This window comes from Chlamydomonas reinhardtii, chromosome 1 (assembly GCF_000002595.2).
Source record: "Chlamydomonas reinhardtii strain CC-503 cw92 mt+ chromosome 1, whole genome shotgun sequence".
NCBI lineage: Eukaryota > Viridiplantae > Chlorophyta > Chlorophyceae > Chlamydomonadales > Chlamydomonadaceae > Chlamydomonas > Chlamydomonas reinhardtii.
Genome location: NC_057004.1, coordinates 5,040,467 through 5,066,804, shown reverse-complemented (window position 1 = coordinate 5,066,804; position 26,338 = coordinate 5,040,467). Strand labels below are relative to the sequence as shown.

Here is a 26,338-nt window from a genome sequence, read left to right as displayed (position 1 = left end):
CTCAGGCTGTGGGCTTGACCCGATTCCTCGCCTCGCTCTGTCGTTCTACCGTATTCCCCTGCAGGTCCCATCGAGCTGCCGCGAGACCAGGCCTCTTGAGCCGCCTACGTCAAGTTGGGCAGCATGTGGCGCAAGCTGTGGGCATGAAGGGCAAGCGCTTGGCGTTCCTGCTGCGTGAGAGCCGAGCGCGCGGCACCGTCGGGCCCGCACCACGCGCCGTGACGTGCCGGCGTCGGCCCACACCCTTCCACGCCATGAGCACCCCACGCCTGCACCGCCACGTCTCCAACCTGCGGGAAGAGGATCGCTCCTGACCCAGATGGTGCGCAAGGCGACAACTGCGTACGAGCACGTGCTCGGCTTGGTTCAGGCAGTGCACCACATGCCGTCTGAGGCGCGTGTGAGCATGGTGCTGGAGTCATTGCTGCGCCAGCAGGCGGTGGGATGCACCATTCAACACACGCACAGCGATAGCGCGCTCGAGTCGCGGTTGCTGTGCCAGGCGGCGGCGCACCTGAAGGCGCTTCGGGAACTGAGGGCACAGCTGGGGGCGGTGCAGTCGCAGCTGCACGCCGCACTGGATGGGCTGTACGACCGCACCGCGGCTTCGGCGGTCGCAGCCCGCGCTCACAGCGGCAGCGGCACTTGTGTGGCTGCTGCTGCGGCGAAGTCAGGGGCGCAGCCGGAGGCACCCGAGCAGCTCAGCAGCCCATCGCACCAGCAGCAGTGGCAGCGGAGCTTCACCACCCCCGGGTCGCCCTCCAGCAGCCCTCAGGCGTCCTCGTCGGCTGCCTCCTCAGCGCGCACCGTCATCATCCGCGATGGCGATGAGGGGAATGACGCCACGTACGACAGCGGCTTCGCCGCCTCCGCCGGCGGCGGCAGCAGCGGTGGTCGCTACGAGCAGTACAAGCAGTGCCCCCAGCACCTGCTGGCGGCGGAGCTCGTGCTGACCTCGCCGCGGCAGCTGGGCCGCAAGCTAGGATAATGCCGCGCAGCAAGCGCCGACGAGACGAGGACCAGGCGAATGGTGCGCGGTTGCGAGGTTCAGGGGACCAGGAGCTTGGGGAACGAGGGGGGCCCCGCGCGCATTTGCGTTTCGGAAATGGCTCCGGAAGCGTACAAGGTTCCAACTCTGATTGAAGTTTCGTCTTTTTTGTTTCCTTGCTTACTGCAGCAACAATCTGGAGCCGCGCCGCTGGCAGGCAGAAGGTTTGGGGCAGGTTTGGGGCAGGGTTGGTGCAGGGTTGGTGCAGGTTTGGTGCAGGTTTGGTGTAGCTTTGGGCCTACCCTTCCCCATACTGCCCCGCTTGCCCACAGAACCGCGATGTGAACAGCGCCTGCAACATGCTCTTGCTGCTTGTCCTGCAACTGCTGCATGGTGACGACGGCCGGCCGGAGGTGTTTAGGTCGGCCGCACGCCGATGCCGACGCCGATGGCGGTGACCAGCAGGAGGAGGAGGAGGAGGAGGAGGACGAGGACGACTAGTCCAGCTGCTGGTTGCAGGCGTGCGGCCCCTGGCGCTGTGGGGATAGTGAGATTGTCGGTTTGGGTGATGTCACAGCGCGTGTGTGGATGTGAGACGCCAGGGGCTGCAGTTCATATCGTGATAACCCGCCTTTGTGGCGGACAGGGGGGCTTACGTCCCACCCTTGGGGCGTGCTAGGAAGACGGTGGATGCAGACCCCTACGCCGTGTGGAGGACCGGACTGGGTGGAGAGACTCCACCACAACAATGCATGCGTACCGGAGTACCGCGTTCATGCGCACAAACTTATCAGGTTTCACAGACAACCGAGCAACAAAAAAGGTTGGCTCTCCCTTGCAAGGGAAAAGTGGGCTGTGCCGCCACGCCACGTCCTCCGTCTGAGGCCGAAGGTTCCGATACTAGCCTCATCTCCCGGACATAGCCGGGGTCGGTTTGTACAGGCACCGCCCGCCATATGTGCCCAGTCGCGCCCAGCTATCAAGCACTAGTGCAGCAGGCAGCAGGCCAACCAGACAGCAAGGAAAACACCCCTGCCGCTGCAGCCGACTGCCCGCTACGCCATGCTCGTCAGCACAGGTCGCTAACCAGACAGCGGTTTGTGCCAGTATGGTACTTTTTGTCGACGCAGGCAGGCTTCCAAAGCAAAAATACAACCGAGCAAAAATACTGCCTCCGAGGCCTCGGGAGGGGTTTAAGACTAGGGTTTGGCCCAACCTGCGCCCAACTCAGCGCGCTCCTGCTGCCATCCCCGTGGCCGACGTGTCGAGAGGCCGGGAAGGGTCAATCCTGGCCAGCTGTCCTCGTGCATGCTGGATTTTGCTACGGTATTTGGATGGTCAATACATAACTGCGTCAAAGGTATTGCCGAAATGCAGGACGACGCAGGCGACTGCGTGTCAACTGTTGTCATGCACCTGGACAGCTGGCAGTGCCATACGGACTCTGGCGTACCGTCCGCACTCCTTCCTCGCACCCACATATCATTTGACATTGTGGCCCCCTGCAACAAGACGCCACCTGGCCCTGGCCCTGTCCTTCGCATGTGGCTGGGTAGGGCTGGGTGGTGGGTTGATGCGGCAGTGTTGGACTTGTCGGTCAGCCCCACAGCCTGTGTATGTGCAGGTGTGCGTTCTCGTGTGCCGTGTTAGCCTGTTGGGCGAATGCTGCCGGCGGATGGGAGCCAGGAAGGGGAAGGGTCGGGCACGGACATGGCCGGCGTGTTGATGTCAACCTGGTAACCGCCCTAATATTTATTGTGTACATGTAGAAGCTTGTTGTAACACTATCCCTTGACGCGCGGCCGCGCTACTAGCCTTGTTTGGATTAAAATGATTTCTGCGCTATCATGGATTCCAAAAGGAGTAGCAAAAGCTGTGCCAACAGTGGCACAGCCTACGGAAGAGGAATTAGAGGCGATGCGAGCACAACTTGAGGCGGAGGGCGATGGCGACGACGACGAGGACTCGGAACCCTCGAGCTCTGACGCTGACATGGACTCTGACGATGCGGGAAAGGACGAGACGGTCGAGGAGGCGGTGGCGCGTGCAAAGAAGGTCGCAGCGTCCATGGCATCCTCTCGGGCCGCCGCCGGCGGCAGCGCGACAGCCGCGACGGGGGCAATTGAAGCAGCGATGAAGGAGTTAGACATGGAACACTATGATGACTCGGGGGACGACGACGCGGACGTCATCAACCGGGTTTTGGGCACGTCGGGGAGGGCACGGCTCGAGTACGCGGAGGGCGAGCCCGACCCCTACCTGCAGCTCGGCGACGACGACTCGGAAATAGAGGACTTCACGCTGCGCCCCACCGACCTCATCATCCTGTCCGCCAAGAACGAGGACGACGTCAGCAACCTGGAGGTGTGGGTGTACGAGGAGGCGGACGGCGGCGGCGAGGCCAACCTGTACGTGCACCACGAGGTGCTGCTGCCCGCCTTCCCGCTGTGCCTGGCCTGGATGGACTGCGACCCACGGGGCGACACGGGGCGGCGAAACCTGGTGGCGGTTGGCACGCTGGAGCCAGTTATTGAGATCTGGGATCTGGACGTGGTGGACAGCGTGGAGCCGCTCACGACGCTGGGAGGCGTGGACACCAGCGCCGCCGAGGCAGCGGCGGAGGGGGGAGAGGGCGGGGCAGCGGGCGACAAGAAAAAGAAGAAGAAGGTGGGTGCGGGGCGTGTGGTGTGGGGCTGGGGCTGGGTTAGGTGGGGTGGGGGTGGAGGCGTGTGGAGGCGCGGGCGTGCGGGCATGGGGACGTGCCGGCGGAGGGGGACGGCTGAGACACGTCGTGGGGTAGGGGCGCGTGTGTGGCACTACGGAGGAACAGTGCGGGCAAGGGCTTGACGTACAGGCTGGTTAGACGAGTTGGTGGCGGCCAGGCGCCAGCTGCTGGAAACTGGAAGCCAGGCCAGGCCGTGCCGTGCCCTGTACGGGGCTCTGGGGCCCCAGCGCGCCAGGGCTGCTGCTGCTGGCTAATGGTGTGGTGTGCGGTGCCAAGCCAGGGAGGGCTGTGTGGGTGGGTGCCGCCGCTCTTGCGCGGCGCCAAGTCAGGCGCACGTGGCGGCCCTGACTGGCGCAGGCTGTCGCGCAGGGGGCCGGAGGCCCGGACGGCTGAGTCCGCTCGCCAGCCCTTCCACCCTTGCCTCTCCGCTTACCTCTTCCCCCTTACCTCTCCCCTTCCTTACCTGCATGCGCCCTCAGAAGAAGAAGGCTAAGGCCAAGCTGCTGCCGGGCAGCCACGAGGACAGCGTGCTGGGCCTGTCGTGGAACCGGGAGTTCCGCAACGTGCTGGCATCGGGCAGCGCCGACTGCACCGTCAAGGTGGGGGACAGGTGGAGGGGAGGGAGGGAGTGGAGGGAGGAGTGGAGAGAGGAGGTAGGGGGAGGGTGGGGTGGAGGGAGCGGAGGAGGGATGGGGAGGGGTGGAGGGGTGGGGAATGGGTGGAGGGAGTGGGTGTGGGTGGAGAAAGAGAGAGGCGTGGAGAAGCGGTAGTCGTGGATGAGGGGGGTTGCGGGGGCCAGACTGAGGTTTAGGCACGTGGGCGAGGGGCTGCTGGACGGGGGTTTGGATGGGATGGGGTCGCAAGAACCAAACTCATAGTGCGCTGAGGGGGATGGAGCTGATGTGGAGCTGATACATGAGCCGCGAGGGAGAGGGCAATGCGTCAGGTGCTAGCGCGAAGCAGGGGCCGTGTGGGGCAGGCAGGGCGGGGTGGGCCAGGTGGCGACACAGCAGGGATGAGTAAGCCTGGGCAGAAGCGGCACGGACTGGAGGGCAGGCCCAGTCCAGGCCTGTTCCGGGCTATACTAAATTGGAAGGCGGCACCGTGTGCAAGCATTTGAGCGCTGCTCGGAAGCCGAGAGAGGGCGCTCGGGGGATGGAGCCGGAGGCAGACGCTGGTTGGCCCCGGGATGCCAACGGCGACGCCCTTTGCCAGTAGGCCACCCAACTCCCAAACTGCGTGCGCTCACACTGCGCCACTCCTTTCGCTAGCCCTCAACGCACACACACACACACACACACACACACACACACACAAGTAAACAACCTTGTGCGTTCCTGACACACGCATACACACAGATCTGGGACCTGGTGAAGGGCGCGTGCGAGCACACGCTCAAATGCCACACGGACAAGGTGCAGGCTGTGGCGTGGAACCCGGCCGAGTCGCCGGTGCTGCTCACAGGCTCCTTCGACCGCTCCGTGTGCCTGGTGGGTGGCGAGTGGCTGGGTGGGGCGCTTTGCGGGTTGCCAGGGGCTAGCAGCACGGGCTCGGTAAAACGCTTCACATTACTTGTGGGGACAACGGGCACCAGAGGAGCGCCATCGCTTGTATCAACGTTGGGCGTTCGGGCTTTTGCCGGCTGCTAAGTACACAACCCGGCCCTGTCGAGCGCTCAGCTGCACCTCTCTCACCCCCGCGCACTTTTCGCAAACCCCTCCGCAACCCAGCCCCTTACCCATTGTGCCATGCCACCGCTCCCCCCGCAGGCGGACGCGCGGACGCCGCAGGGCGACCCGGCCCGCTGGAAGGTGACTGCGGACGTGGAGGCGCTGTGCTGGAACCCGCACGACCCCACCTGCTTCCTGGTGTCGTGCGAGGACGGGGTGGTGGCGCAGTACGACGCGCGCAAGGGCAAGGGTGAGCCCGGCGGCGGGTGGGGAGGGAGGAGGAGGCCAGCGGCTTGGGGTGCACAGCGTGGGTGCACAATTAAGATGGACGATGGGCAGATGTTTGGGCCGGAGGCTGCGAGGATGCACGGCGCGCGGAGAGCCGTGCGGGGGCCGGATGGAGGGCCGCGTACCCTGCAATGCTGCTGCCCGGCCTCGACACATATGCATGCTTGAGAAACGAGAAGCTCGCTGTTGACGTCTTGGTGCGGCGTGCTCCGCTCGTGGGCCCCACAGGCAGCGCCGCGCTGTTCCGGCTGTCGGCGCACGACAAGCCCACCTGCACGCTCAGCTTCTGCCCGGCGGTGCGCGGGCTGCTGGCCACTGGCTCCACGGACAAGAAGGTGGGCGGGGCGGGGCGGGGCGGGGCGGGGCGGGCGGCGGATGAGGGCATGCGTGCGTGTGTGATGGGCGGGGGGAGGGGAAGGGAGGTCAGAAGCGGTGCAGGGGGTCAGGAAGGGACGTGGTGGCGGGCTGGGACGAGGCTGCGTGGGCTTGCGGAACCCCTTGCGAGCAGGTGTACCCGGGTCGTCGCCGTGTCGGTGATGGCGACGTAGCCGCTAGGCCTCGGGCAATCATGCTTATCTCGCCGAGGCTCAAGAGTCAAACCATTGACCGTTCACGCTCTGCAGGTCAAGCTGTGGGACGTGAGCAACAACACGCCGCAGATGGTGTGCGCCCAGGACCTCAACACGGGGGCGGTGTTCTCGGCGTCCTTCTGCGGTGACGCGCCGCACCTGCTGGCGGCGGGCGGCGCGGGCGGCGAGGTGGTGGTGTGGGACGTGCGCGCGCACTCGGCGGTGGCAGCTAAGTTCCCAGCCTTCGCAGCCACGTTGCCGACGGGGCCGCCGGCCGCGGCGGATGACGACTAGAGGGTTGGAGGGCGGCAGTTGATGGGCACGATTGTGTGTGCGTGCTGGTGTGTAAATCAGTAAATGTGGGTGCAAGTTTGTTTGCAGGTGGGTGCATGGCGGTGGAGGTAGATGGGACTTGGGAGTGGGACAGCGCGTGGAGAGGGAGTGGGGCTGTGGGCGCGGGCGTGCGGCATGATGCGAGGCCGACTGAGTCAGTGGGGGCCTGCGGTGGTTGGAAGATGCCAGCAACAGCCTGCAATTGGGGTAACTACCGTATTTGGATGGGTCAGGCATGAATTTTTTTTGCGCAAGGAGGCGCTGACGCAGGCCGCAGGGCAGGGCGCCCGAGGGCGCAGAGGCCGTGATGCAGCAGGGGAGGGGCTTCCCCTATGGAACGAAGACGCAGGCGTGCAACGGTTCTAACTTGTGAAGACGGATGAGCGTTTCGTCGTACCTGCACTAGAGAAGGTCGTCGATGCGGTTGAGTGCTCCCCGGGATCAACTTCGATCCCCCGACTTGAGACCACCACCGAGGTGGAGCTGCAAACTCAACCAGTCTGAAGTTCAGTCTCGAGGGCGCTTGAAATTCTGTGATTGCATTTCGCTCCCCGACCCTGGGAGGGCCGGGGTCCAGGGAAAGGTTCCACGGCCGGGATGGGCGTGCCAAACTCGATCCCGACCTATTCCCGTCGCAGGCACCCTCCATGCCTGCATAATGAAACGCCAGACGGCTGGTGCATATAGTTGCACAAAGCCCGAGGCAAAGCCATTTGCAGCCTTCATTCAGCCGACTGAATTCCTGAAGCGACTGATCTGCCGTTGGCGTTGCAAGGGCTGCGCGCCCATCATACATACTCATTAGTTATAAATTAGAGCGCAATCTAGAGAAGGAGCCCCGAATTTGAAGCGCTGTTCAGCGGCGTGCTCTGAGTTGGTTAGCCCCCAGCTGAAGCACAATGGCCCGTGACGAGGAGAAGAAGGAGAAGAAGAGCAAGGAAGAGAAGGGGGACAAGGAGAAGAAGGAGAAGAAGGACAAGGAGGTGAGCGGCGGCCTGGCGGAAGTGGCCCGCAAGCCAGGGGCGCCTCGCGTCAAGGATACACTCAAGTTTTGCTTAGGGTCTGCGCCTCAAGATCTTGGGAATCTTCGGTATTGTTAGCGCTCGGGAACGGTCACAATCATCTGGCCAGGCCCGCCCGAACGGCTTTCCTGAACGTGGGGCTATGTGCGGGTTTTATCTATGTTACATGTTTGGAGCCGGTGCGATATGTTCTGGGGGACTGGGGTCCGGTCCTTGGGTGATATGCGCAGTCGAGTAGGCCCTGACCGTGGCTTGCCCCAACCCCACATCCCCCCTACGCTGCGCACGAATGCAGGACAAGCCCAAGAAGGAGAAGTCTGACAAGGACAAGAGCGACAAGAAGGACAAGTCCGGTGAGCCAATCGGGGGCTGGCAAGTGGCAGCTCTTACGCTGGGTGCGAGCTCCAGGCGCCTCGGTTTAAGCGCCCTCGCCCCAAGCATGCCACGGCCATGATTCTGACGGCATTCCTTCTGGGTTGCTCATAATCGCTACAGAGAAGTCAGGAGACAAGGAGAAGAAGGACAAGAAAGACAAGAAGGAGAAGGAGAGTGACAAGCCCTCGAGCTCTCGCGCGCCGCCGCCCGCGCGCGGCCCGCCCGCTCGTGGCCCTGCCAAGGCGCCTGCCGCGGCCGCTGGCAATGACTACCTTGCCGGCATTGACCTGCCCTCCAGCGAGGAGGAGGAGGAGTTTGAGGAGCGCGGCCGCGTGGACGAGGAGGCCACCCGTGCGCCCATCATGGCGGGAAGCAGCCGCGAGAACAAGAAGATCGCGGATAAGGTGCGGGACCTGTGGGGCTGGGTGGCTGGTGGCCGGGGGCGAGGGGCAGGAGGAAGCGGAAGGCGGGGGTGGAGAGGGCTTAGCGCCGGGGAGCCCAGTAAGGATGTGGCGCGGCCACGCTCGGAAGCAAGCGAGCGGGCCACACACGAGAGGGTGGCACTGCGGAGGGCGGCACTGCGCCAACTGACTTGCCGCGGCGCTTGCACCTGCCACCAGCCTCTCCACGACTCCGCCACCCCCACCGCCCGCACCGTGCGCTCATACGCCGCCTTCTCATGCTCACACACGACTTGACCACACACGACTCGCACCGTACACAGGAGCGCAAGGCGCTAGAGGCGGCGGTGCGCGCCAAGGAGGACGCCCTGCGCGAGGACGAGAACGTGTTCGACGTGTCGTACGAGGGCATGGGCGAGGAGGTGTCAGCCACCGCCACTGACGTCAAGGTGCGTGCGTGCATGGGTGCAGCGGCGTGTTTGCAGTGTCGTGGGCACAGCCATGCCGCAGCCGGCGGGCTGAGCGCCAGGGCCTGTGTTGCACTGATGGTGCGCGGCCGGTGCACACATGTGCCGAAGCGTATGTCGCGGTGTTGGCGCGGCAAGCTTTGGTCGCGCCATGCGCATTGAACCTGCCGGGCATGTGCTGTTGCCGCACACGCGCTGCGCACAGGTCCAAAATCTGACGGTGCGCGCCAAGGGTAAGCTGCTGCTGGAGAACACGTCGGTGACCATTGCGGCGGGCCGGCGCTACGGCCTGGTGGGCCCCAACGGCCGCGGCAAGTCCACGCTGCTGCGGCTGATGGCCAAGCGGCAGATCCCGGTGCCGCAGGGCATCGACGTGCTGCTGGTGGAGCAGGAGATTGTGGGAGACGAGAGGTGGGTTGCGCGAAGGAAGGAGCGTGGAAGGGGGGGGGGGCAAAAGGGGAAGGGAGGGGGTCACGGTGTGGGCGGAATGGGGGCGCTTGCCTGCAGGGCGGGCTGCGTCGCGGTTCGCGGGGTCAGGTGAAAGCAGGGGGTTTGCGCGCCGCACAGCATGGTGTGGTGGTTTGGGTGGGGGACGCGTGATGCTGAAGCAAGGCCTCGTAGTCCCCCGGCGTTCATGTCACCGGGAGCATCCAAGGACCAGTGATTCCTTGCTATAGCAGCATTCCACTCATCTGGCACGCTGGCCGCCCTATCCTTAGCCGGGCAACGCTGGTGACTGAGATGGGGAGACACGCCCACCTCGCAATACAAAGCTGTATGCAAGGCCTCGTAGTCCCCCGGCGTTCACGTCACCGGGAGCATCCAAGGACCAGTGATTCCTTGCTATAGCAGCATTCCACTCATCTGGCACGCTGGCCGCCCTATCCTTAGCCGGGCAACGCTGGTGACTGAGATGGGGAGACACGCCCACCTCGCAATACAAAGCTGTATGCAAGGCCTCGTAGTCCCCCGGCGTTCACGTCACCGGGAGCATCCCAAGGACCAGTGATTCCTTGCTATAGCAGCATTCCACTCATCTGGCACGCTGGCCGCCCTATCCTTAGCCGGGCAACGCTGGTGACTGAGATGGGGAGACACGCCCACCTCGCAATACAAAGCTGTATGCAAGGCCTCGTAGTCCCCCGGCGTTCATGTCACCGGGAGCATCCAAGGACCAGTGATTCCTTGCTATAGCAGCATTCCACTCATCTGGCACGCTGGCCGCCCTATCCTTAGCCGGGCAAAGCTGGTGACTGAGATGGGGAGACACGCTCTTGCATTCCCCGCCATGCATGTTACAACCAAGCACGCGCGGCAGCTTTCCTCTACCCTTGCTTCCTGGTCCATCCCTACCCAGCCCCACACACACGCGCGCACACAAACGCACACATACACAGTCTTGCATGCTTCCCTGCCTTGTGCTGTCTAGCCACACACGCGTCGCCATCCCCCCTCAACCACGCACGCACGCACGCACGCGCACGCACACAGGACGGCGCTGCAGGCGGTGGTGGAGGCGGACGTGGAGTTGATGGGGCTGCGCGCCGAGGAGAAGGACCTCATGGAGGCGCTGCAGGACGAGGCCAAGCAGCCGGCGGGCTTCTGCCACGACACGGCGCAGGACCGCCTGAACGAGGTGTACGAGCGCATGGCGCAGATCGGCGCCTCCAGCGCGGAGAGCCGCGCCAGCAAGATCCTGCACGGCCTGGGCTTCACGGAGGGCATGCAGCGGCGCTCCACGCAGTCGTTCAGGTGCGGATGTGGGGGCGGGGGCGGGGGCGGGGGAAGCGGCAGGGCAGGGGCAGGGGCAGGGGCAGGGGCAGGGGCAGGGGCAGGGGCAGGGGCAGGGGCAGAGGCGGCATGGAGAGCAAGGGGACGGCATGTGCGGGACTGGCATCCAAATGCCAGGACATAGGATCGACGGTGATGCGGAGTTGCCCACTGCTCGCTCCGTTCCTTATATGGTTGAGGCTTGACCTGCCATCGCTTTCCTGCTTCTTCTCACGCGCGCGCAGTGGCGGCTGGCGCATGCGCATCTCGCTGGCCCGTGCGCTGTACATCCAGCCCACGCTGCTGCTGCTGGACGAGCCCACCAACCACCTGGACCTGCGCGCCGTGCTGTGGCTGGAGGAGTACCTCATGCGCTGGAAGAAGACCCTCATCGTGGTGGGTGGCGGGGGCAGGGGCGCGGGGAAGCCCTTGGGCACAGTGTTGGCCATGGGGTGGGGGCGGGGCGTGGGCGTGGGCAGCTAGGTCGTGGGGGCGGGTGACGCGGCTGCTGTCGCTGTCGAGGTGGGAGTTTAGAGACGGTGCAACCACACGGCCAGGGGAGCTTGGGGTTGATGCTGTGCGTTGTAGCACTGGTGGCGGTGTCCAGTTGCGAGCTCCTCGCCCCTCCCTACTCCTGACCCCGCACCGCCATGCATGCAGGTGTCGCACGACCGCGACTTCCTCAACTCGGTCACCACCGACATCATCCACCTGCACGACAACATGCTGCACCAGTACCGCGGCAACTTCGCGCAGTTTGAGGAGATGTACGAGCAGAAGCGCCGCGAGGTCAACAAGGTAACTGCTATAACTAGAAACGGATTCAACTCGATAACGGGGCCCCCCAGAATGCGGGCTGCGCTGGCGTACATGTCGCAGTCATGTCTGAGGTCTGTGTTTGTTTACCGTTCGTATGTCCGTATTACCGGGCGGAGTACCGGGACGGAGTATTAATTTGCAATGTGGCATGTGGTGCAGGCTTTTGAAAAGTACGAGAAGCAGCTCAAGGCCGCCAAGTCGGGCGGCGGCAAGGATGCAAAGGCCAAGGCGGAGAAGGTGACCAACAACGCGACGAAGACCAACGTGAGTGGCGACCCGGCGTTGCGCCGTCTTGCTCCTTGGTGTTTGGTCTGGCTTGCGCTCCGCTGCCGGGCGGTGCCGTGACCTCCTGCCTGCGCAACAAATTACGGCCCGCACGTCGTGTAGCCATCAGACTGAGACCTGCAACACCCGACTCTAAACTCTCTATCCCTCGCACCCAACGCCCGCAGGCCAAGCGGCGCGGCGGCGGCAATGACGACGGCGCCTCCAGCTCCGCCGCCGCGGCGCCGCAGCGCTGGTCGGACTATACAGTGGAGTTCCACTTCCCCGAGCCCACCGAGCTGCCGCCGCCGCTGATGCAGCTCATCGATGTGGACTTCAAATACCCCGGCCGGTGCGTGCATGGGCATGAGCTAGGGCATGGGCATGGGCACGGTGGTCCGGTCTGGGATGTGCGCTTGGATGGGATTGGGTCGGGCACCGGCGGCGGCCGCTTGATCAAGATGGTGTTAAGACCGGGTGTCGCGAGGGCGAGCCCTGAAGTGCGCTGATGACTAATCGCTCTTAGCCTCATACTTCGCTGAGACATTGCGTCACTGAGGACAAAACTCAAGAGCCTGAGCACTGTATGGGGGAATGGCGGGCGATAGCTTGGTCCGCATTTGGACGCTGCAGCGCGTCTCGGGGCTGTGTGATGATGACCATTCGCTCTTAGCCTCATACTTCGCTGAGACAATGCGTCACTGAGGACAAACTTCAAGAGCCTGAACACAGACAATGCCCTGGGCGTGTTGGGTGGGGTTGGGGGCTTTCGGCATCTGCGGTTTACTCGACCGCAAAAGCGTGCGTGATGATGACTAATCGCTCTTAGCCTCATACTTCGCTGAGACATTGCGTCACTGAGGACAAAACTCAAGGGCCTGAACCGCACACACATAGGGCATGCACGCATGCAACCCGCAACTGCAATCGCACCGAGTCCGGGAGCGGGGATGACTAATTGCTCTTAGCCTCATACTTCGCTGAGACATCGCGTCACTGAGGACAAAACTCAAGAGCCTGAGCTCCCCTGCAGTCTCCATGCACCGTTCATGCACATGGCTTCACTTCTTCTGCCGCAACCTGTGTCTTGTACGCAGTATCTCACAAACCAATCCCCGAAATGTGTTGTTCACCTCTTGTTGTCATGCAGGGAGGACTTCGGCCTGAAGGACGTCAACCTGGGTGTGGACATGGGGTCACGCATCGCCATCGTCGGTGAGCGCTTGGCCGCACCGGGACCCCGCTTGCAAGCTGCTTCAGCAACATCCCTGCCTGCCCTGCCTCCGAACTTGGATGGCATTGCATTCGTCACTTCCGCATCATGGCTCTCGGAACCACATGCTGTGCCTAATGTTGTGCCCAACGCCCCGCTACCCCCGCCACCGCTCCACCACTGCCACCCCCACTGCCACCCCCGGCAGGCCCCAACGGCGCCGGCAAGACGACGCTGATGAACCTGCTGTCGGGCGACATCGTGCCCGTCACCGGCGAGTCGCGCCGCAGCCACAAGCTGCGCATCGGGAGATACGCGCAGGTGCGAGGGCTGCCTGAGCTGCCTGGCCTGTACAGGGCTCGGGCGCTATTAGCTGACAGCCCCTGGCAACTGCTCCACCTCGTCACCACTGTCTCTCTGACGCTCCGCTGTGCCGCCGCGCCGCCTCGAAATCATTGCCCGCAGCACTTTGTGGACGCGCTGTCGTTCGACGAGAACCCGGTGGAGTACCTCATGAACCGCTTCCCCACGGCGGGCCTGAAGCCGGAGGGCATGCGCGCCATGCTGGGCCGCTTCGGCCTCAGCGGCCAGCACCACCTCACGCCCATCTGCAAGCTGTCGGGTGAGTGCGCGGCCGCGAGGGCAGCCTGTTGTTGGGGTGCGACGGGATGACGGCGTGCAAAGGGCCGGGCCGGCCTGTGTGGCGGGACATGGCGGTGCGGGGCTGGTCCGGGGTCTTGGGTCGTGCATGACGGAGAACAAGGTGGAGGCAGCGTGGTGGTGGGCTAATCGGCATACCAGACGGAAAGCAGTGGTGATGCAAACACAAACTCAGTCTCATACTTCGCTGAGGCAATAGCCGTTGCGGAGAAACCTTTCTCTCTGAGCTGCGCAGTCTGTCGGGTCGCATTCGCATGCATCTCACCTCACTGGGGCGATCTGGCGCTGATGCAAACACAAAATTCAGTCTCATACTTCGCTGAGGCCCACAAGGCCGATGCGGAACAACCTTTCTCTCTGAGCCAAGCCAATCCAACCCAACCCAACCCCTGGGCCGCGTACAATGCAACATGCAACCCGCCTGTCCGGCATCAACACGTCCTGCCACCCCTGCCAGCACCCAGCGAGCACCGCCACCCGCCCCTCTCTGTCGCTGACGCGCCTCACGTCTCGCCCTGCTGCCCTCCCGCCTCTCCCCCACCTCGTGTGTGCCCTGCTCCCCAGGTGGCCAGAAGGCGCGTGTGGTGTTCACCTCCATCTGCCTCACCAACCCGCACATCCTGCTGCTGGACGAGCCCACCAACCATCTGGACATGCAGTCCATCGACGCGCTTTGCGACGCCATCAGCGAGTTCGAGGGTGAGTGGGCCATGCCTTGCATGCGAGTGGCCTCGCTGCCTGTAAGCACGGCGGTCTCGAGTGCTCTTGCCTGCAGTGCCTGCCACGAACACCGTCATTCCAACCGATCTGGCGTCGGCTCCTCGCACCCTGCGCCCGTCCACGCCTCACCCCATCCGACCGTGCCGTTCTTGTCTCCTCTCGTGTGTGTGTGTGTGTGTGTGTGTGTGTGCCGAGCAGGCGGCGTGATCGTGATCAGCCACGACGCGCAGCTGCTGTCGCGGCTGTGCGAGGACGAGGAGCGCAGCCAGGTGCTGGTGGTGGAAGACGGCAAGATCCGGCAGTATGCCGGCGACTTCGAGGACTACCGCGCCGAGCTCATCCGCGAGATCACGGCGGAGCTGGACGAGGATTAGGCAGGCGTGTTGAGTGTTTTCGGGGAGGGTGTGGTCGTGCGGAGTGTTGGATGGTGGGGTATTAGGAGTGGAGTGGAGCGCGGTGAGGCTGTTTGTGTGTGCATGTGGTTTGTAGCACTGTTGAGGGAACTTAAAAGTATTGTTAATTGTAACAGAGAGAGGGAGGAATGAGGAGGCAAGGCAAAGCCAGGGCGGGAAGTTGCAGAGGGATGAGCGGCACGGCAAGCGAAGGATGACGCGGCAAGGAGCTGTGGGCGGAGGTGTTCAGGGCTTGCAGAGAGTCGCGAAGAGGCCTTAGAGCGTGCTGTGTGAGCATATTGCCGATAAGGGCTGCCGATGTCGCATGGAGGTGAAGTGCTAGACGCACTCAGCGCTGGTAGAAGACACGGGGCACGTACAAGGTCGCAGCGTTTGTGTCTGTTGTCGCACGCTCGCGCGGCCCTGTCTGCCCCGAATCCGTGCCTGTGGAACACGACCGCGGTATTGCCGGTCCGTACGGTTTGGTAAGAGAGTTTTACTGTTGCGCGGTCACAGTGCGTGCGCGCGCATCAGCACATAGAAGGTAGAGCATAGATGCAAACGAGTTCGAACGAGGCACGTGAGCCTGTGATGTACCAAGGCTGTACGGTTCACGAGGGCTTTGCAACGTCTCCACAGGGCACAGGCTGCATGGCGGCCTCGGCTGGTACACGCATGACAATTACTGAATTACAATGTGCACAGAGTCCTGAGCCTGCTTCGCTCGCCTTCCAGTTTTGTAAAACAGTAAAAGGAAATCATCGTGTCCCTTGCCACGCACGCTCCATCGCTTGCAGCTGCACCTCACATGCGGAGCCATGCCCTCACCACTAAACAGAAAAGCACAGCCCTGTGCCGCCCCTGCCCTGTATCATCAACAGTTGCCACAGAGGCTGATGATTACAGGCATGGCTGCACTCGCTCATCACCAGACGGTCGTTTGATATCCCGTCACAGCCCCTTACCCCGTCCCATCGCACCGAACACGGCCACGCACCCCCGTCACACTTGGCGCCGAGATTTTGCAGTGGTCTGACACAAAAGCCTGCGGGCACATGCGCAGCACACATTGAACGCACTTTTCTTGAGGCCTTGCTACTAATGTTCACCACGCGCGTGTCCAATCACAAGTGCAGGTCAGCAACCGGGGATGGGACGACGCGTCTCGCACCTGGCCACCGCCACAACTTCAATTCATTCGAAACTGCGATCCCCCATGATATACCGGATAGCATGTGGTGTTGATGCAGGGAGTCAGCGACGTGATGGCCCTAAACGCCAAGCCCGAAAGCATGACGCGGTAGCCTACACGCCCTGTGACAGCAGCCCAAGAAATCAAGAATGCCTTGTCTCAAGAGTTTGTCTCACGCGTGCATTGTTGGCTAATATTGTATGGCCGCGTGCGGGAGCGTCCTCCCTACACCACTATGCATCATCAGTACTTGCATGCACATTCGACGTACGCTAAGCAGGTAATTCAGCAATGAACCCACATGTTTTTACTGCTAGCCAGTAAGCAAGCCCCGCGGACCGCAATGAAACCAACAGCCACATAATAAGCAGCGCATATGCTCCAACAAACACCCCCACCCTTTGAAGGGTCGCCCAGCCTTGCGTTAACTCGTAGAAGTCCTGACAAGCGTTCACGTGGCCACGCAGCTCACGCAGCGGTTGTGGTCTGCTTCACTGGCGGCGCGTGCGCTGCAACCGCAGCCGCCGCAGCCGCCGCCGCGCGAGGGGACACCAGGGCGCTTGCGTTTCCATTGAGGCCCTCCATGATCGCGTCCATGGCTAACAGCGCCTCGTACATGGCTGGGTTGGCGGACCACGACCTGCACAGCAACACAAAATAACGTAGGCGGTAAGGTAGGCGGCATCTGAACTTTTGCGGGTCTTGCTCTTGCAATACTTGCGTTCCGCCCGCCTGGCCCCATCGGGTTGGCCTCCCCCAGAGCAGGCTCACCTGGGCACCAGCGCCTCCTGCAGCGCCGTGAGCGTCTCCGCCACATCACTTGACGTGGGCGACCGGGCCGGGGCCGCCGAAGTAGCGCCCGTCGCATCTCCATCGCTGTTGCCCGTGCCCGCGCTGCCGCCGTTGCCAGCCCTGCCCGCCTTGGCCCCGGCGGCCGTCGCGGCGCACGCTCCCGCATCCCACTCCCGCTCGCAGTCGCGCATGATGGCTGCTGGCATGGTTGCGCAGTGCGACAACGCGGGCAGCGCGTTGACAAGCGCCATCTTGTCAAGGCACGGCGCGGGAGCAGGGGCCGCGGCGCCGGCGCCGGCGCCGGCGCCAGACACCGGCCAGGGGCCCGACCCCGCAAGACCGGAAGTGGACGTGCGGCCAGTGCCGCCGCCCCGCGGCGTATCCATGCCGCCGCCCCGCATTGCCAGCGTCCCTAGCTGAGCTGGCACATCTCCCGATGCCGCGTCCGGGCCGCTGGCCGAGCTTTCCAATGCCGCCTGCAGCTTCGATTTCGATGAGAGTGCGGCCAGCTGAGCGCGCGCTGCCTGTGCGGCGCTGAGCGGCGTCGCGCTGGTGCGCGCGGCATGCATGTTGGCCACGCTGCTGGTCCGCACCTGCGCATTGCGTTGGGCCAAGTGCACATACATCAAACGTGAGGATGTGGGCAATCAATTTCTACGCAATAGGTGCAGGTGCCCACACCACGCATGCCCCGACTTCTGAAAGGCGGTCCCAGGACACACCCACCTGCTGCCGACCGCTCAGCGCCACCCTCACAGCAAACCCCACCATCCTGAGCCCCAAGCCCCGACCCCCGCCCGCACCCACCGCCAGCATGATATCTGCGATGTGGGTCGTCACCAGCCCCGCGCCCGTGCTGCTGTGCCGCCGCTGCCGGCTGTGCCGGTCGCCCGCCCAGGGCCGGTCCGACATCACATCCGGCCCGGACGCCATCGCATCCAAGCCGCCGCCGGCACCGTCCGTGTCCACCAGGCCAGCGCAGCCGTCGGCCACGTCGTCGTCGCCTCCGTCGTCTTGCACCAGGTCAGCCCGCAACATGGCCCCGCCGGGTGAGGCCGCCACGAGGGCGCTCCTGGCCGCGGCGCCGTTGCCGCTGCAGCCGGCGCCGGGCGTGCCGGGGTGCTTGCGCGTGCCGCTGAGGCCACGCAGGGAGTTCATGGGCGCCAGGAAGCTCTTCCAGATGACGCTGCGGTAGGCGTTGCGGTCGCACACGGGCGCGGCGTCGTCGGCGCCGACACCGGCGCCGCCGCGCGGCGTGTTGTCGCCGCTGCCGCTGCCGCCCACGCCCAGGCGATGCTGCCGCTGGGCCATGGTGGCTACTAGCGCGCGCTTGTCGGCCTCGGTGGTGGGGCGTGACATGTGCATAGCATAGCGCAGGCCGTGCAGGCGCCTGCAGGCAGCCGGGCGGGAGCGGGTCAGGTATCTAGGGTTTAAAAGTGTTCATGGTTCATGGGCACATGCGAAGGGGCAGATATCACAGTGCCAGATGGCGCCAGTGTGGGCGTTGGCACAAGCTGTCCGCAGGGGAGTTTGTGGGTGCTGCAAAGGCTGCGGTCAGGGGGTGAGGAAAGCGCTCTGCTATGCATGCGCTCGACCCCACCCACCTCAGCTGCGCTAGGTCGCTCATGCGGCGCCGCACCACATCCCCAATCTCGCGGTGCGCTGCCGTGTTGGATTCATCCGCCGTCATGAAGGGGTGCTTCAACACCTCCAGACATGTCGGCCGGGCCTTGGGGTCATCCGCCAACATCTTCAGCAACAGGTCCTTGGCGTCGGCCGACAGCGCACGGTACCTAGGGGGCGGCACACGGCGTGAGGAAAGCAGCAGGTTTGTGATGGTTTGACGTTTGCAATGCGCCCAATCTACACTCATTATGTGTGTTGAGCTGCTGCCTCGCAAAGGCGCCTCACCTCGCGTCCTGGAGCCCGGGAGCGTCCTTGATGCTCTTGTCAGAGTAGGTCAGGTAGCGGATGTCTGTGCCCGAGTGCGGCGGCCGGCCTGTGCAGGTGATGGCGCACCGCACAGTCGTCGCAAGACATTTTATGTGTGGCGTGCGACGATGCAAGGCAGCACTCGCTTGGCACCACACACACTCTTGTCATTGCAACTGCACCGCCCATCCAAGCCTGTACGGCCACTCACCAATCAGCATGATGAACAACACTACGCCTAGGCTGTACACGTCGCACGCGGGCTGGGGCCAACGAAAGAGGTGCATGATTACGTGCAGCAGGCGCAAGGGCGTCAGCTGCATTACCGTAGAGATAGCATAGCAGGTTCGCGGCAAAAGCAGGCCACCACCATCTGCCCCGCAATAAGGTATGGTAGTGATTTCTCACCGTTTGCGCCCCTCCATTGAACAGCTCAGGCGCGGCAAAACCAGGCGTGCCGGTGGCCTCCCGTACAAGCTGCAGTCGGAAGCAGGTGCGCCGCGGTGCGCAGGCAAATAACAAGAGGGTCAGCACTGTGCACGCGGAGCTCAGGCATCCTGCGTCGAGCTGCCACGGTCAGGGTGTGTGAGGCAACGCATTCGCCGCCACGCCGCCCTCGCTCCGTACATACGCCACAGCTGCTGCAATCAATCGTCAAAGCGTCCATCTTTGTGGTCTACAACAACTCGTTGCAACAGCTCGGGCCTAGGTGCATTACCTTTTTGGGGTCGAATTGCGCCGACATGCCCAGGTCGATGACCTTGACGCGCAGGGGCGCCCCCGCCGCCTCGCAGTCGTTAACTGGCGCCGTGAACATGACGTTCTCGGGCTTGATGTCGCGGTGCATCAGGTTGAGGTTGTGCAGGTAGGAGATGGCAGACACCACCTGCGCGAACAGGTTGGCAGCCTGCCGCTCCGTGTAGTTGTGCACCTGGTGGTGTGGCAAGGGGCGGAGCAGGGACAAACCAAGCTGTGTGAGCCGACATGTTGTTACTGTGTCGGCTGAAGTTGATGGGGGCTGCTGTTTGGCCGCAATGCCCGCCGTTCTCATGTCGCAACCAGCGTAAAGAGGACAGAGGTTTCACACCCACATCGACACGCGCACCTTGTGTATGTGGTCAAGCAGCTCGCCGCCCGTGAGCATTTCCAGCACTAGGAAGAGATGGACGCCGTCGTGTGTGGTCTCATAGCACTTGATGAGGTAGGGGCAATCCAGCGTCAGCAGGAACTTGGCCTCAGCCCGCAGAATGGCCAACTGCGCATTGACGAGGGGAAGGAGGGGAGAGCAGCTTCGGTACAGCATGACTTGCAGCAACAGCCGCCGTTGGCGTCCTCCGTCAAGCTCTAAACATTACGGCTCCATCTTTAACCCTTGGCGTCCTTTTAACGCCCCTGACCTTCCTAACTCACGTCTCCGGGCAGCAGCTCCGGGTCATCCAGCGCCACCACCTTGAGCGCCCGCGTCTCGCCCGTCCCCTTGTGCACCGCGTGCCACACCTCGCTGTAGCCGCCCTGCAAACGGAGGGTGCGGTATGAGGGCGAAGGCAGGTGTTGCAGGCCGGCACGAGTCACACCCCCTGTTACTCCGTTTGGTGTCGCAGGCGCGGGCTCGGGCGCGTGTGGCCACGGGCATATGGCTGAGCAGCTTCCAACGTTCGTGCCCCTGCCCTGTCACGAATCATGCGGCGGGCTGCCGCAGCCGCAGGGGTGTCATGCTGGTGGCGTGTGGCTTGAGGCCGGGGGGGCGCAGGCGTGTCAACCGCACGCTACCCAGCCGCCACCCTTTGCGGTAAGCGCGGCATACCCACGAGCCCATATCGGTGCGTGCCCCCACGCTCAACAGCTCCACATTGTGCCCAATCACCGCCTAGCCACCCGCAAGAGCTGTGCTACTGCTGCTACTGCTGCTGCTCCTTCCTGCCCCCGCGTGCGGACGTGGGAGTCGCGCCGCATGCCCTCCCTGGCACCCGTGCGCCACAGCCCAAGCCCCGAGCCCCGTCCGCACACCCACGATGCCAGCAGTCCAAACACGGGGTTCAGCATCCGCTCATTTCCATGGCCTTATGGCCAAATCCGAGGTCCACCCTTTGCGGCCCCCTTCTTCGGAAGTCACACCCCGGACTAGCGGGGCAAGGGACCCTCGCCTTGCCAACGGCTCAGCAGCAGCTGACGCCCTGCAAGCCCCTGCTGAAGCAGGTGCAGCCTGGTTGGCTGGCCTCCAAACCAACGTTGCATGCTATGTGCTGTTCAGGCCCTCCGGTCGCAAACTCACTCTGCCAAGACGCTTGATGAGGTTGAACTGCTTTGCAAGTGGGTGCTGCCGCCAGTCCGGGCGCCTGTTGTGGCGGCGATTGTTGCATGGACACGGGCCAAGAGTTTCAGGGATACTACGCCGATGGCCCTTGAGGCACCATGTGTACATGTCACGTGGTTTGCCGCACCGCGCCCTGGTCCCGCAGCCGGGGACAGGGCACGGCGCAATCACAGCGCCCTTCTGCTCCGCCGACACGCGGCGCGTCTGGTGCTTCCAAGGGCTCGGGCCGCGACTCGCGAGCAGAGGAAGGGGCACGCCCGACCAGTCTGTGACCCCCAGTCTGTGACCGCGGCTCGCTCGCTAGTTGTACTCACTTCACTTTGACCGTAAGTTGCTTATCCCGTTGCTTCGGCTTAGCACTGTGGCCCTCCTCGGCGGAGGCGGAGAGGCACGAGCCCATCCTTTGTCACAGTAGAGCCTACGTCCTCGCTGTAGTAATTAGAAGCTTGTGCAGTTGGCGAGCATCCTTTTTGAGTCTTCGCGGGGCTTCGTGACGGCAAGACGGGCATGCAGACGGTAAAATCGAGTACAGGTTAGCTTTGTGACCCAGCGGGATGCTCAGGTTATCGTGCGGTATCCTGTCGACGTTTTGCCTGCGATGCGTGTTCCTCCCGGACACTACTCTACCTCGGTCCTACCTGCAATGGGACCACTGACTATCAATGCGCTCGCCACACATAGCCGCTGTGCCCCGTGTAATAGTTCATTCCATATGCTCCATAGGATAGGTGGAGCAGGCCCGGAACTGCTCTCTGTGCCCTGGCGGCAAGTCAAGGGGTCAGTCAAAGTTCGCCCACCTTCACCCTTGAATCATACTAGCGGCAACGGCTGAGTGAGAAATGCAGTCTTGTTGAAGAGGGCCCGATGTACCAATTCCCTTTCAGCTGAGGCAACGGCAGGACGGCCTGCGTTTAGCGTGCGCCGGCACGGTGGGTTTCTTTGAACACCATGCTTGCTTCGTCTGAGGGGCTGGAATTCAGGGTTTAGGGGAGACGGAACTCGCGAAAGTTGTGTTCGTGAGTCCATTGAAGACAAGGGGGGGCTGCTCCGGTGTGTACTTGGTATGCCCCGCACTGCGTTCATGGCTAGGGATTCCGGTGATGTCCTGTGCCCGTCCTTGAGCTGAAAGCGATTGCATTTGTTAGCTGATAGAGGTTACATGTGGGACGACAGCCGTGGACTAAGCCAGGGCGAATAGAGGTTACATGTGGGAACACACTTCGAGGTATCGCTTTGCTTGCCGTTGCTTCTCTTCGGGATCATTTTTGGCCCTATCTAAAAATAAAAAAGAAATCATCCATACGCGAAGACCAAAACTACTCGAATGATTGAACCCTGCTCAAGTGGTGCTTGAATCTCAGGTAGCGTTCAGCTTTAGTGTGCGTAAGAACAGTATGTATGTGTGCCCCTTGGGCTGCGACTCGGCTGCCAAGTTCGGCCGCTTCAATCGAAGCTTCGCGCACCCTACCATGCCCCGACGCCAACCGCGCCACACGCGCACATTTGCGCGCCCGTCTTCTGCACTACTTTTTCATAGCCGCTGCACTACTTTTTCATAGCCGCAACTAAGCCGCTACCTGTGCGGCTAGTCCCCCCTCACACCTCACACCCTCTAAACATCTACACCGGTCTCACACACCCGTGCTAGATACCTACACCTCCCTGCCGGTTTCCGCCCACATCACTGCTCGTTAGCTGATAGAGGTTACATGTGGGACGACAGCCGTGGACTAGCCAGGGCCCCAAAAACGTACGAGACACGCACGCTCACCCGAGGAGAGACCCCCGAATGACCCCCATGCTCCTCGCCTCCGGAGAGGGGAGGAACCCCAGGCCCGGCTCACCGCAAACGCTAGCGCTGCTCCAAGACGAGCCCAACTCACATTGAATCACCGGTCGCCCGGCATTTAAACACTTACCTCCTTACATCCAACGGCTAGATTACGCCTTTCTTGATGCATAATGATACCAGTCTAGTAGTCGAGCGCGTGTTGACAGAGGAGCCGGGCTTGGGCGCCATTGAGGAAAAGTCGACCCAGGAAGCGGTCCAGACCCTTCTGAAAGGACTGATAGAAAGCTTATAACGTATAGAGCGGTTCTATTTTTTTCGGTTTCAGAGATATCGGAGTTTGTCGCAATCGATACTTGAATGTTGCAAAGCTAGTCCCTTGGGGTCACCTAGAGAAATTGAATTAATAATGTGTCTAACAGGAAAAGTCCTGCATCACTTGTGCTCGATACCAAGCCCGGATACAGAACCTGGTGGCGCAACCGGGAACACATCGCGAGAGCACAATTGACCTGGGAATGTGTCATATTTAGAATATAGTCGCTAACCAACTAATTGCATTTACATACGCTGCAAACTCTGCAATTCTGCCTGAAAAGCGCGAGGACGGTACGGCGCCCCCTCCCCCGGTCCCCTTGCGGTCCTGACCATCAGAACCCGCCGCACCAGCGTCCTCACCCGTAGAGCAGCGACCTAGGAAGGCCGAGATGGCGCTCTTTCGGGGAAGTTCGGCACAAGTATGTTCAGAGCCTACACAGGTAACGGAGCCGAACCGTTCCTGATGGGTTTCGATCCTGCGACCTTGATGTGACTCCGGCGCCCGTCTTCTGCACTACTTTTTCATAGCCCGCCTAATCCAGCCGCTGGAATCCAGCCGCTGGCCCTGCCCAATAACCGCAACTAGGCCGCTACCTGTGCGGCTAGTCCCCCCTCACACCTCACACCCTCTAAACATCTACACCGGCCTCACACACCCGTGCTAGATACCTACACCTCCCTGCCGGTTTCCGCCCACGTGGGTCGGCGTTAGCCCAGCTACCTACATATGGCCTCGCAAGTGTGAACAAATTCTGTGCGCTTGCGCTACAGCGCGAATTTCAGCAATCCATATCTATCATCCGCATCTTCTTTGCATCGTCTATACGTTTTACTGGGTCCCGACGCGCAAAAACGAACGCTGCGTATGAACGACGCGAGTAACTGCGCTTCCCTGACAAGCGCGAAAATGCGCCGCGCAATCAGTTACAGCGCAATGTATAGGACTAACAGGCCCGCTCGTTATCAGGGGCAGTGGCAAGAAAATGTGAAGCGTTCTTGCCGCTTGACAATTTTAAAAGCTATTACAAGATAGAAACAAAGCTGCATTCACTGACATTATTGAAGGGCAATATGGCGAACGGTGAAGTGCCAGCTCGGCAGGTCGGCGAGCCCGCCTCGTCGCGGAAGCCCGTCCCCGGCAGGGGGGAGGGAAACCCTCCCCCCTGCACCCCCCTCCCCTGCGATGGCTGCGCCCCCTCCCGTCCCCGGCAGGGGGAAGGGAAACCCTTCCCCCTGCACCCCCCTCCCATCCGAAACTTTGCAATGCGTGGCAGAGGGAGGGTAAGCCTCGTCCGGCACCCCCCTCCCCTGCGACACGTTCAGGTCAAGCTGCCCTGGCGGGGGGAGGGAACCCTAAACACACATGCACACGACGAAGCCGCGAGTCCACACAGATTCAGGAGCGGGGGTAGCTGGGCGCAGGGGCTAAGTTACTCGCTATTGACTGTAGAACATTAAGAAGATGTTATATGCGTTAGAGCTGCATGGCAACACCCACCTCAAAGGTGCTGGCGAGGGCCCGCGCACCAGGCTTGCAATGCGGAATGAACGATGCCAGGCGCCGGACCCGGCCGGACCAAGGCGGAGCGCAGCGCTTGGCATCACACACGGGGGCCCACCAGTCTGCTACCTGGGTACCGCGGGAGTTGGGCACTGTTCCCCTAGGTCTCTCCAAAGTCACAGGGTTACTAGGGCTGGAGCTGGCTCAGGGACGGCGTGGGTGTGGCCGTGTGGGAAAGCCTGGGCTAGGCTGGGCAAGGGCTGGGCTGGGCAAGGGACCCCAGGTTCTGCCTTCAGCACGATGCTGTATACACCATGCTACTATCCATGCGCCACTACAGCAAGTGCAGGTCAGTGAATCGCACGGCGCTTAGGCGCTTGGTGGGGGTGTCATGGAACATGACGGCGGGGCACACGCAGCTCCGGCTCCTGCTCGCCTGCACAGGGCGCCCGCTACTGCCACCATCATCCGCCCAAGGGTTGAGGCTGCCACCCGCGGCCCGGCGCCCGCGTGTCCACGACTCCACGTTGTGGCAAGGGGACCTGGCGCAGCACGCCGTGCAAGCACAGGCTCTGCGGCTCTGCGAATGGCTGGGCCTCCGGGCCCGTTAAGCCGGCGGGGCCAGGCAGAGGGGTGGTATGGGGTATAGGATTGGTCCCGGCGCCGGTCACCCCTCCGTGGATGGGATTGGCCAGAGAAGGATTGGACCTTCACTTAAGGATTGGGTTTCTCTGGCCAGGGATTGGAACACCGCCATGTTGTATTGCAGGGTTGCGACCCCAAATCCGCTGTAAACAGGCGGCGCGATGGAGATGCTGCTTGATTGGCAGAGCGCGGCCTGCGCGCCTGCGCCGTGGTGGCAGCGATGGTGACGGCGGTGGCGCAGGCGCCTAGCAGCAGCAGCGGCGCTGCAGGGCCTCGGCCCAGCAGTTGCGGCCTGCACGTGCGTAGCGGAGGGGGCCACGTGGAGGTGGACAGCGCGGCGTCGCCCAAGAAGCTGCGCCGGCGCGCAGGTTGAGGCCGGCCGGTGTCTGGTTAGCGGTCTTTGCTGGCGAGCATAGCACCGCACAGTATGTGGTAGGCCGCAGCAGAGAGGAGTGTTGTGGCTAGAGGATTCCCTGCGGTTTGGTTGACTGCTGGCTGTGCTTGTGCTTTACAGCGGGACGCAGCTGACACATGACGGGCAGTGCCTGTACGAACCGACCCCGGCTATGTCCGGGCGATGAGGTTGTTCGGCCTCAGAGAGTGGAGGGGCTCAGCCCCTTTTCCCGTGACCGGGGAACACTTGCCTGTGAGAGGGACGTCTTGTCTTTGTGCCGCTGCAACCTTGGAACCTCCAGAGGTGCGATGGGACAGGGTAAGGGGCAGGTTGGCTAAGGTTGGCGTAGTACCGTCGTGTGCAGCGTATTTACAGACCCCAACATTCCATTCATGACGTCAAGGCAAGACCGCGCGGCACCCTTTCTCGTGTACGGATGGGAAGTCAAAGACCATGGTCACTTAAGCCCCAGGGTTGATTTAGCTTATGGAGCCAGAAGACCAGGAGCCAGCACAGCAGTAGCCCGAATCCAGGGGAGCAGCAGACAGGTGAAACGAAGCAGTTGGTCCCCTTCAGGCCCTCTCCCATCGAGCAGGGGTTTGGACAGCCTGGACGTGTCGGCCAGCGAAGCGGACACGGTGTCCAAGTGTGTAAATTGCCGCCTGAGGGCACATATATCATTCACTTATCGCAGGTTAAGGTTACATCAGCTGCACGCGGCAGTCACGCAGCGGCCGCCTGGATCCGGATGGTTCCGGACGTCCAATGCCGACAGCGAGGTTTAT

At 62.6% G+C, this 26,338-nt stretch overlaps 5 protein-coding genes across 6 annotated transcripts; 4 read left to right on the top strand and 1 right to left on the bottom strand.

The window, feature by feature from the left end:
• Positions 1 to 19: 19 nt before the first annotated feature.
• Positions 20 to 1,815, top strand: CHLRE_01g035050v5 (uncharacterized protein). Of its 2 annotated transcripts, none has more exons than XM_001690041.2 (3): positions 20 to 1,030; positions 1,178 to 1,205; positions 1,321 to 1,815. In XM_001690041.2, exon 1 carries the CDS (start codon positions 320 to 322, stop codon positions 986 to 988), a length of 669 nt encoding a protein of 222 aa, XP_001690093.1. In that variant the 5' UTR covers positions 20 to 319; the 3' UTR covers positions 989 to 1,030; positions 1,178 to 1,205; positions 1,321 to 1,815. The 2 variants fall into 2 exon arrangements, with proteins under 2 accessions (XP_001690093.1, XP_042928620.1); XM_043058706.1 differs by having other exon boundaries at positions 1,178 to 1,212.
• Positions 1,816 to 2,749: 934 nt separating this feature from the next.
• On the top strand, positions 2,750 to 7,115 carry CHLRE_01g035000v5 (uncharacterized protein). The gene is made up of 6 exons (XM_043058705.1): positions 2,750 to 3,655; positions 4,193 to 4,312; positions 5,072 to 5,203; positions 5,483 to 5,633; positions 5,900 to 6,006; positions 6,295 to 7,115. Exons 1-6 carry the CDS (start codon positions 2,819 to 2,821, stop codon positions 6,532 to 6,534), a joined length of 1,587 nt encoding a protein of 528 aa, XP_042928619.1. The 5' UTR covers positions 2,750 to 2,818; the 3' UTR covers positions 6,535 to 7,115.
• A 104-nt stretch (positions 7,116 to 7,219) lies between these two features.
• CHLRE_01g034950v5 (uncharacterized protein) lies at positions 7,220 to 15,431 on the top strand. Its single transcript, XM_043058704.1, has 15 exons — positions 7,220 to 7,556; positions 7,891 to 7,948; positions 8,091 to 8,374; positions 8,695 to 8,820; positions 9,044 to 9,249; positions 10,330 to 10,590; positions 10,854 to 11,004; positions 11,269 to 11,406; positions 11,587 to 11,691; positions 11,880 to 12,043; positions 12,842 to 12,906; positions 13,113 to 13,225; positions 13,370 to 13,526; positions 14,129 to 14,263; positions 14,483 to 15,431. The coding sequence occupies exons 1-15, from the start codon at positions 7,473 to 7,475 to the stop codon at positions 14,656 to 14,658; spliced, it is 2,223 nt and encodes a 740-aa protein (XP_042928618.1). The 5' UTR covers positions 7,220 to 7,472; the 3' UTR covers positions 14,659 to 15,431.
• Positions 15,432 to 15,437: 6 nt separating this feature from the next.
• On the bottom strand, positions 15,438 to 22,049 carry CHLRE_01g034900v5 (uncharacterized protein). The gene is made up of 12 exons (XM_001689575.2): positions 21,221 to 22,049; positions 20,865 to 20,928; positions 20,003 to 20,104; positions 19,698 to 19,847; positions 19,311 to 19,523; positions 19,001 to 19,069; positions 18,804 to 18,855; positions 18,572 to 18,659; positions 18,265 to 18,453; positions 17,468 to 18,050; positions 16,640 to 17,253; positions 15,438 to 16,508 (listed from the first exon to the last, which is right to left on the bottom strand). The coding sequence occupies exons 1-12, from the start codon at positions 21,304 to 21,306 to the stop codon at positions 16,337 to 16,339; spliced, it is 2,382 nt and encodes a 793-aa protein (XP_001689627.2). The 5' UTR covers positions 21,307 to 22,049; the 3' UTR covers positions 15,438 to 16,336.
• A 1,710-nt stretch (positions 22,050 to 23,759) lies between these two features.
• CHLRE_01g034875v5 (uncharacterized protein) lies at positions 23,760 to 26,219 on the top strand. The gene is made up of 2 exons (XM_043058703.1): positions 23,760 to 24,118; positions 25,345 to 26,219. The coding sequence occupies exons 1-2, from the start codon at positions 24,085 to 24,087 to the stop codon at positions 25,530 to 25,532; spliced, it is 222 nt and encodes a 73-aa protein (XP_042928617.1). The 5' UTR covers positions 23,760 to 24,084; the 3' UTR covers positions 25,533 to 26,219.
• Positions 26,220 to 26,338: the final 119 nt, after the last annotated feature.

Coding starts and splice junctions, on each gene's coding strand:
- CHLRE_01g035050v5 (XM_001690041.2), top strand. CDS start 320: ATGGTGCGCAAGGCGACAACTGCGTACGAGCACGTGCTCGGCTTGGTT.
- CHLRE_01g035000v5 (XM_043058705.1), top strand. CDS start 2,819: ATGATTTCTGCGCTATCATGGATTCCAAAAGGAGTAGCAAAAGCTGTG. Junction 5,634..5,899: donor CGACGCGCGCAAGGGCAAGG/GTGAGCCCGGCG, acceptor TGGGCCCCACAG/GCAGCGCCGCGCTGTTCCGG. Junction 6,007..6,294: donor CTGGCTCCACGGACAAGAAG/GTGGGCGGGGCG, acceptor CACGCTCTGCAG/GTCAAGCTGTGGGACGTGAG.
- CHLRE_01g034950v5 (XM_043058704.1), top strand. CDS start 7,473: ATGGCCCGTGACGAGGAGAAGAAGGAGAAGAAGAGCAAGGAAGAGAAG. Junction 11,407..11,586: donor AGCGCCGCGAGGTCAACAAG/GTAACTGCTATA, acceptor CATGTGGTGCAG/GCTTTTGAAAAGTACGAGAA. Junction 12,907..13,112: donor GTCACGCATCGCCATCGTCG/GTGAGCGCTTGG, acceptor CACCCCCGGCAG/GCCCCAACGGCGCCGGCAAG.
- CHLRE_01g034900v5 (XM_001689575.2), bottom strand. CDS start 21,306: ATGGGCTCGTGCCTCTCCGCCTCCGCCGAGGAGGGCCACAGTGCTAAG. Junction 19,070..19,310: donor CGCAATTCGACCCCAAAAAG/GTAATGCACCTA, acceptor TTCCGACTGCAG/CTTGTACGGGAGGCCACCGG. Junction 18,856..19,000: donor TCAATGGAGGGGCGCAAACG/GTGAGAAATCAC, acceptor CGTTGGCCCCAG/CCCGCGTGCGACGTGTACAG.
- CHLRE_01g034875v5 (XM_043058703.1), top strand. CDS start 24,085: ATGGCGAACGGTGAAGTGCCAGCTCGGCAGGTCG. Junction 24,119..25,344: donor AGTGCCAGCTCGGCAGGTCG/GCGAGCCCGCCT, acceptor CTTGATTGGCAG/AGCGCGGCCTGCGCGCCTGC.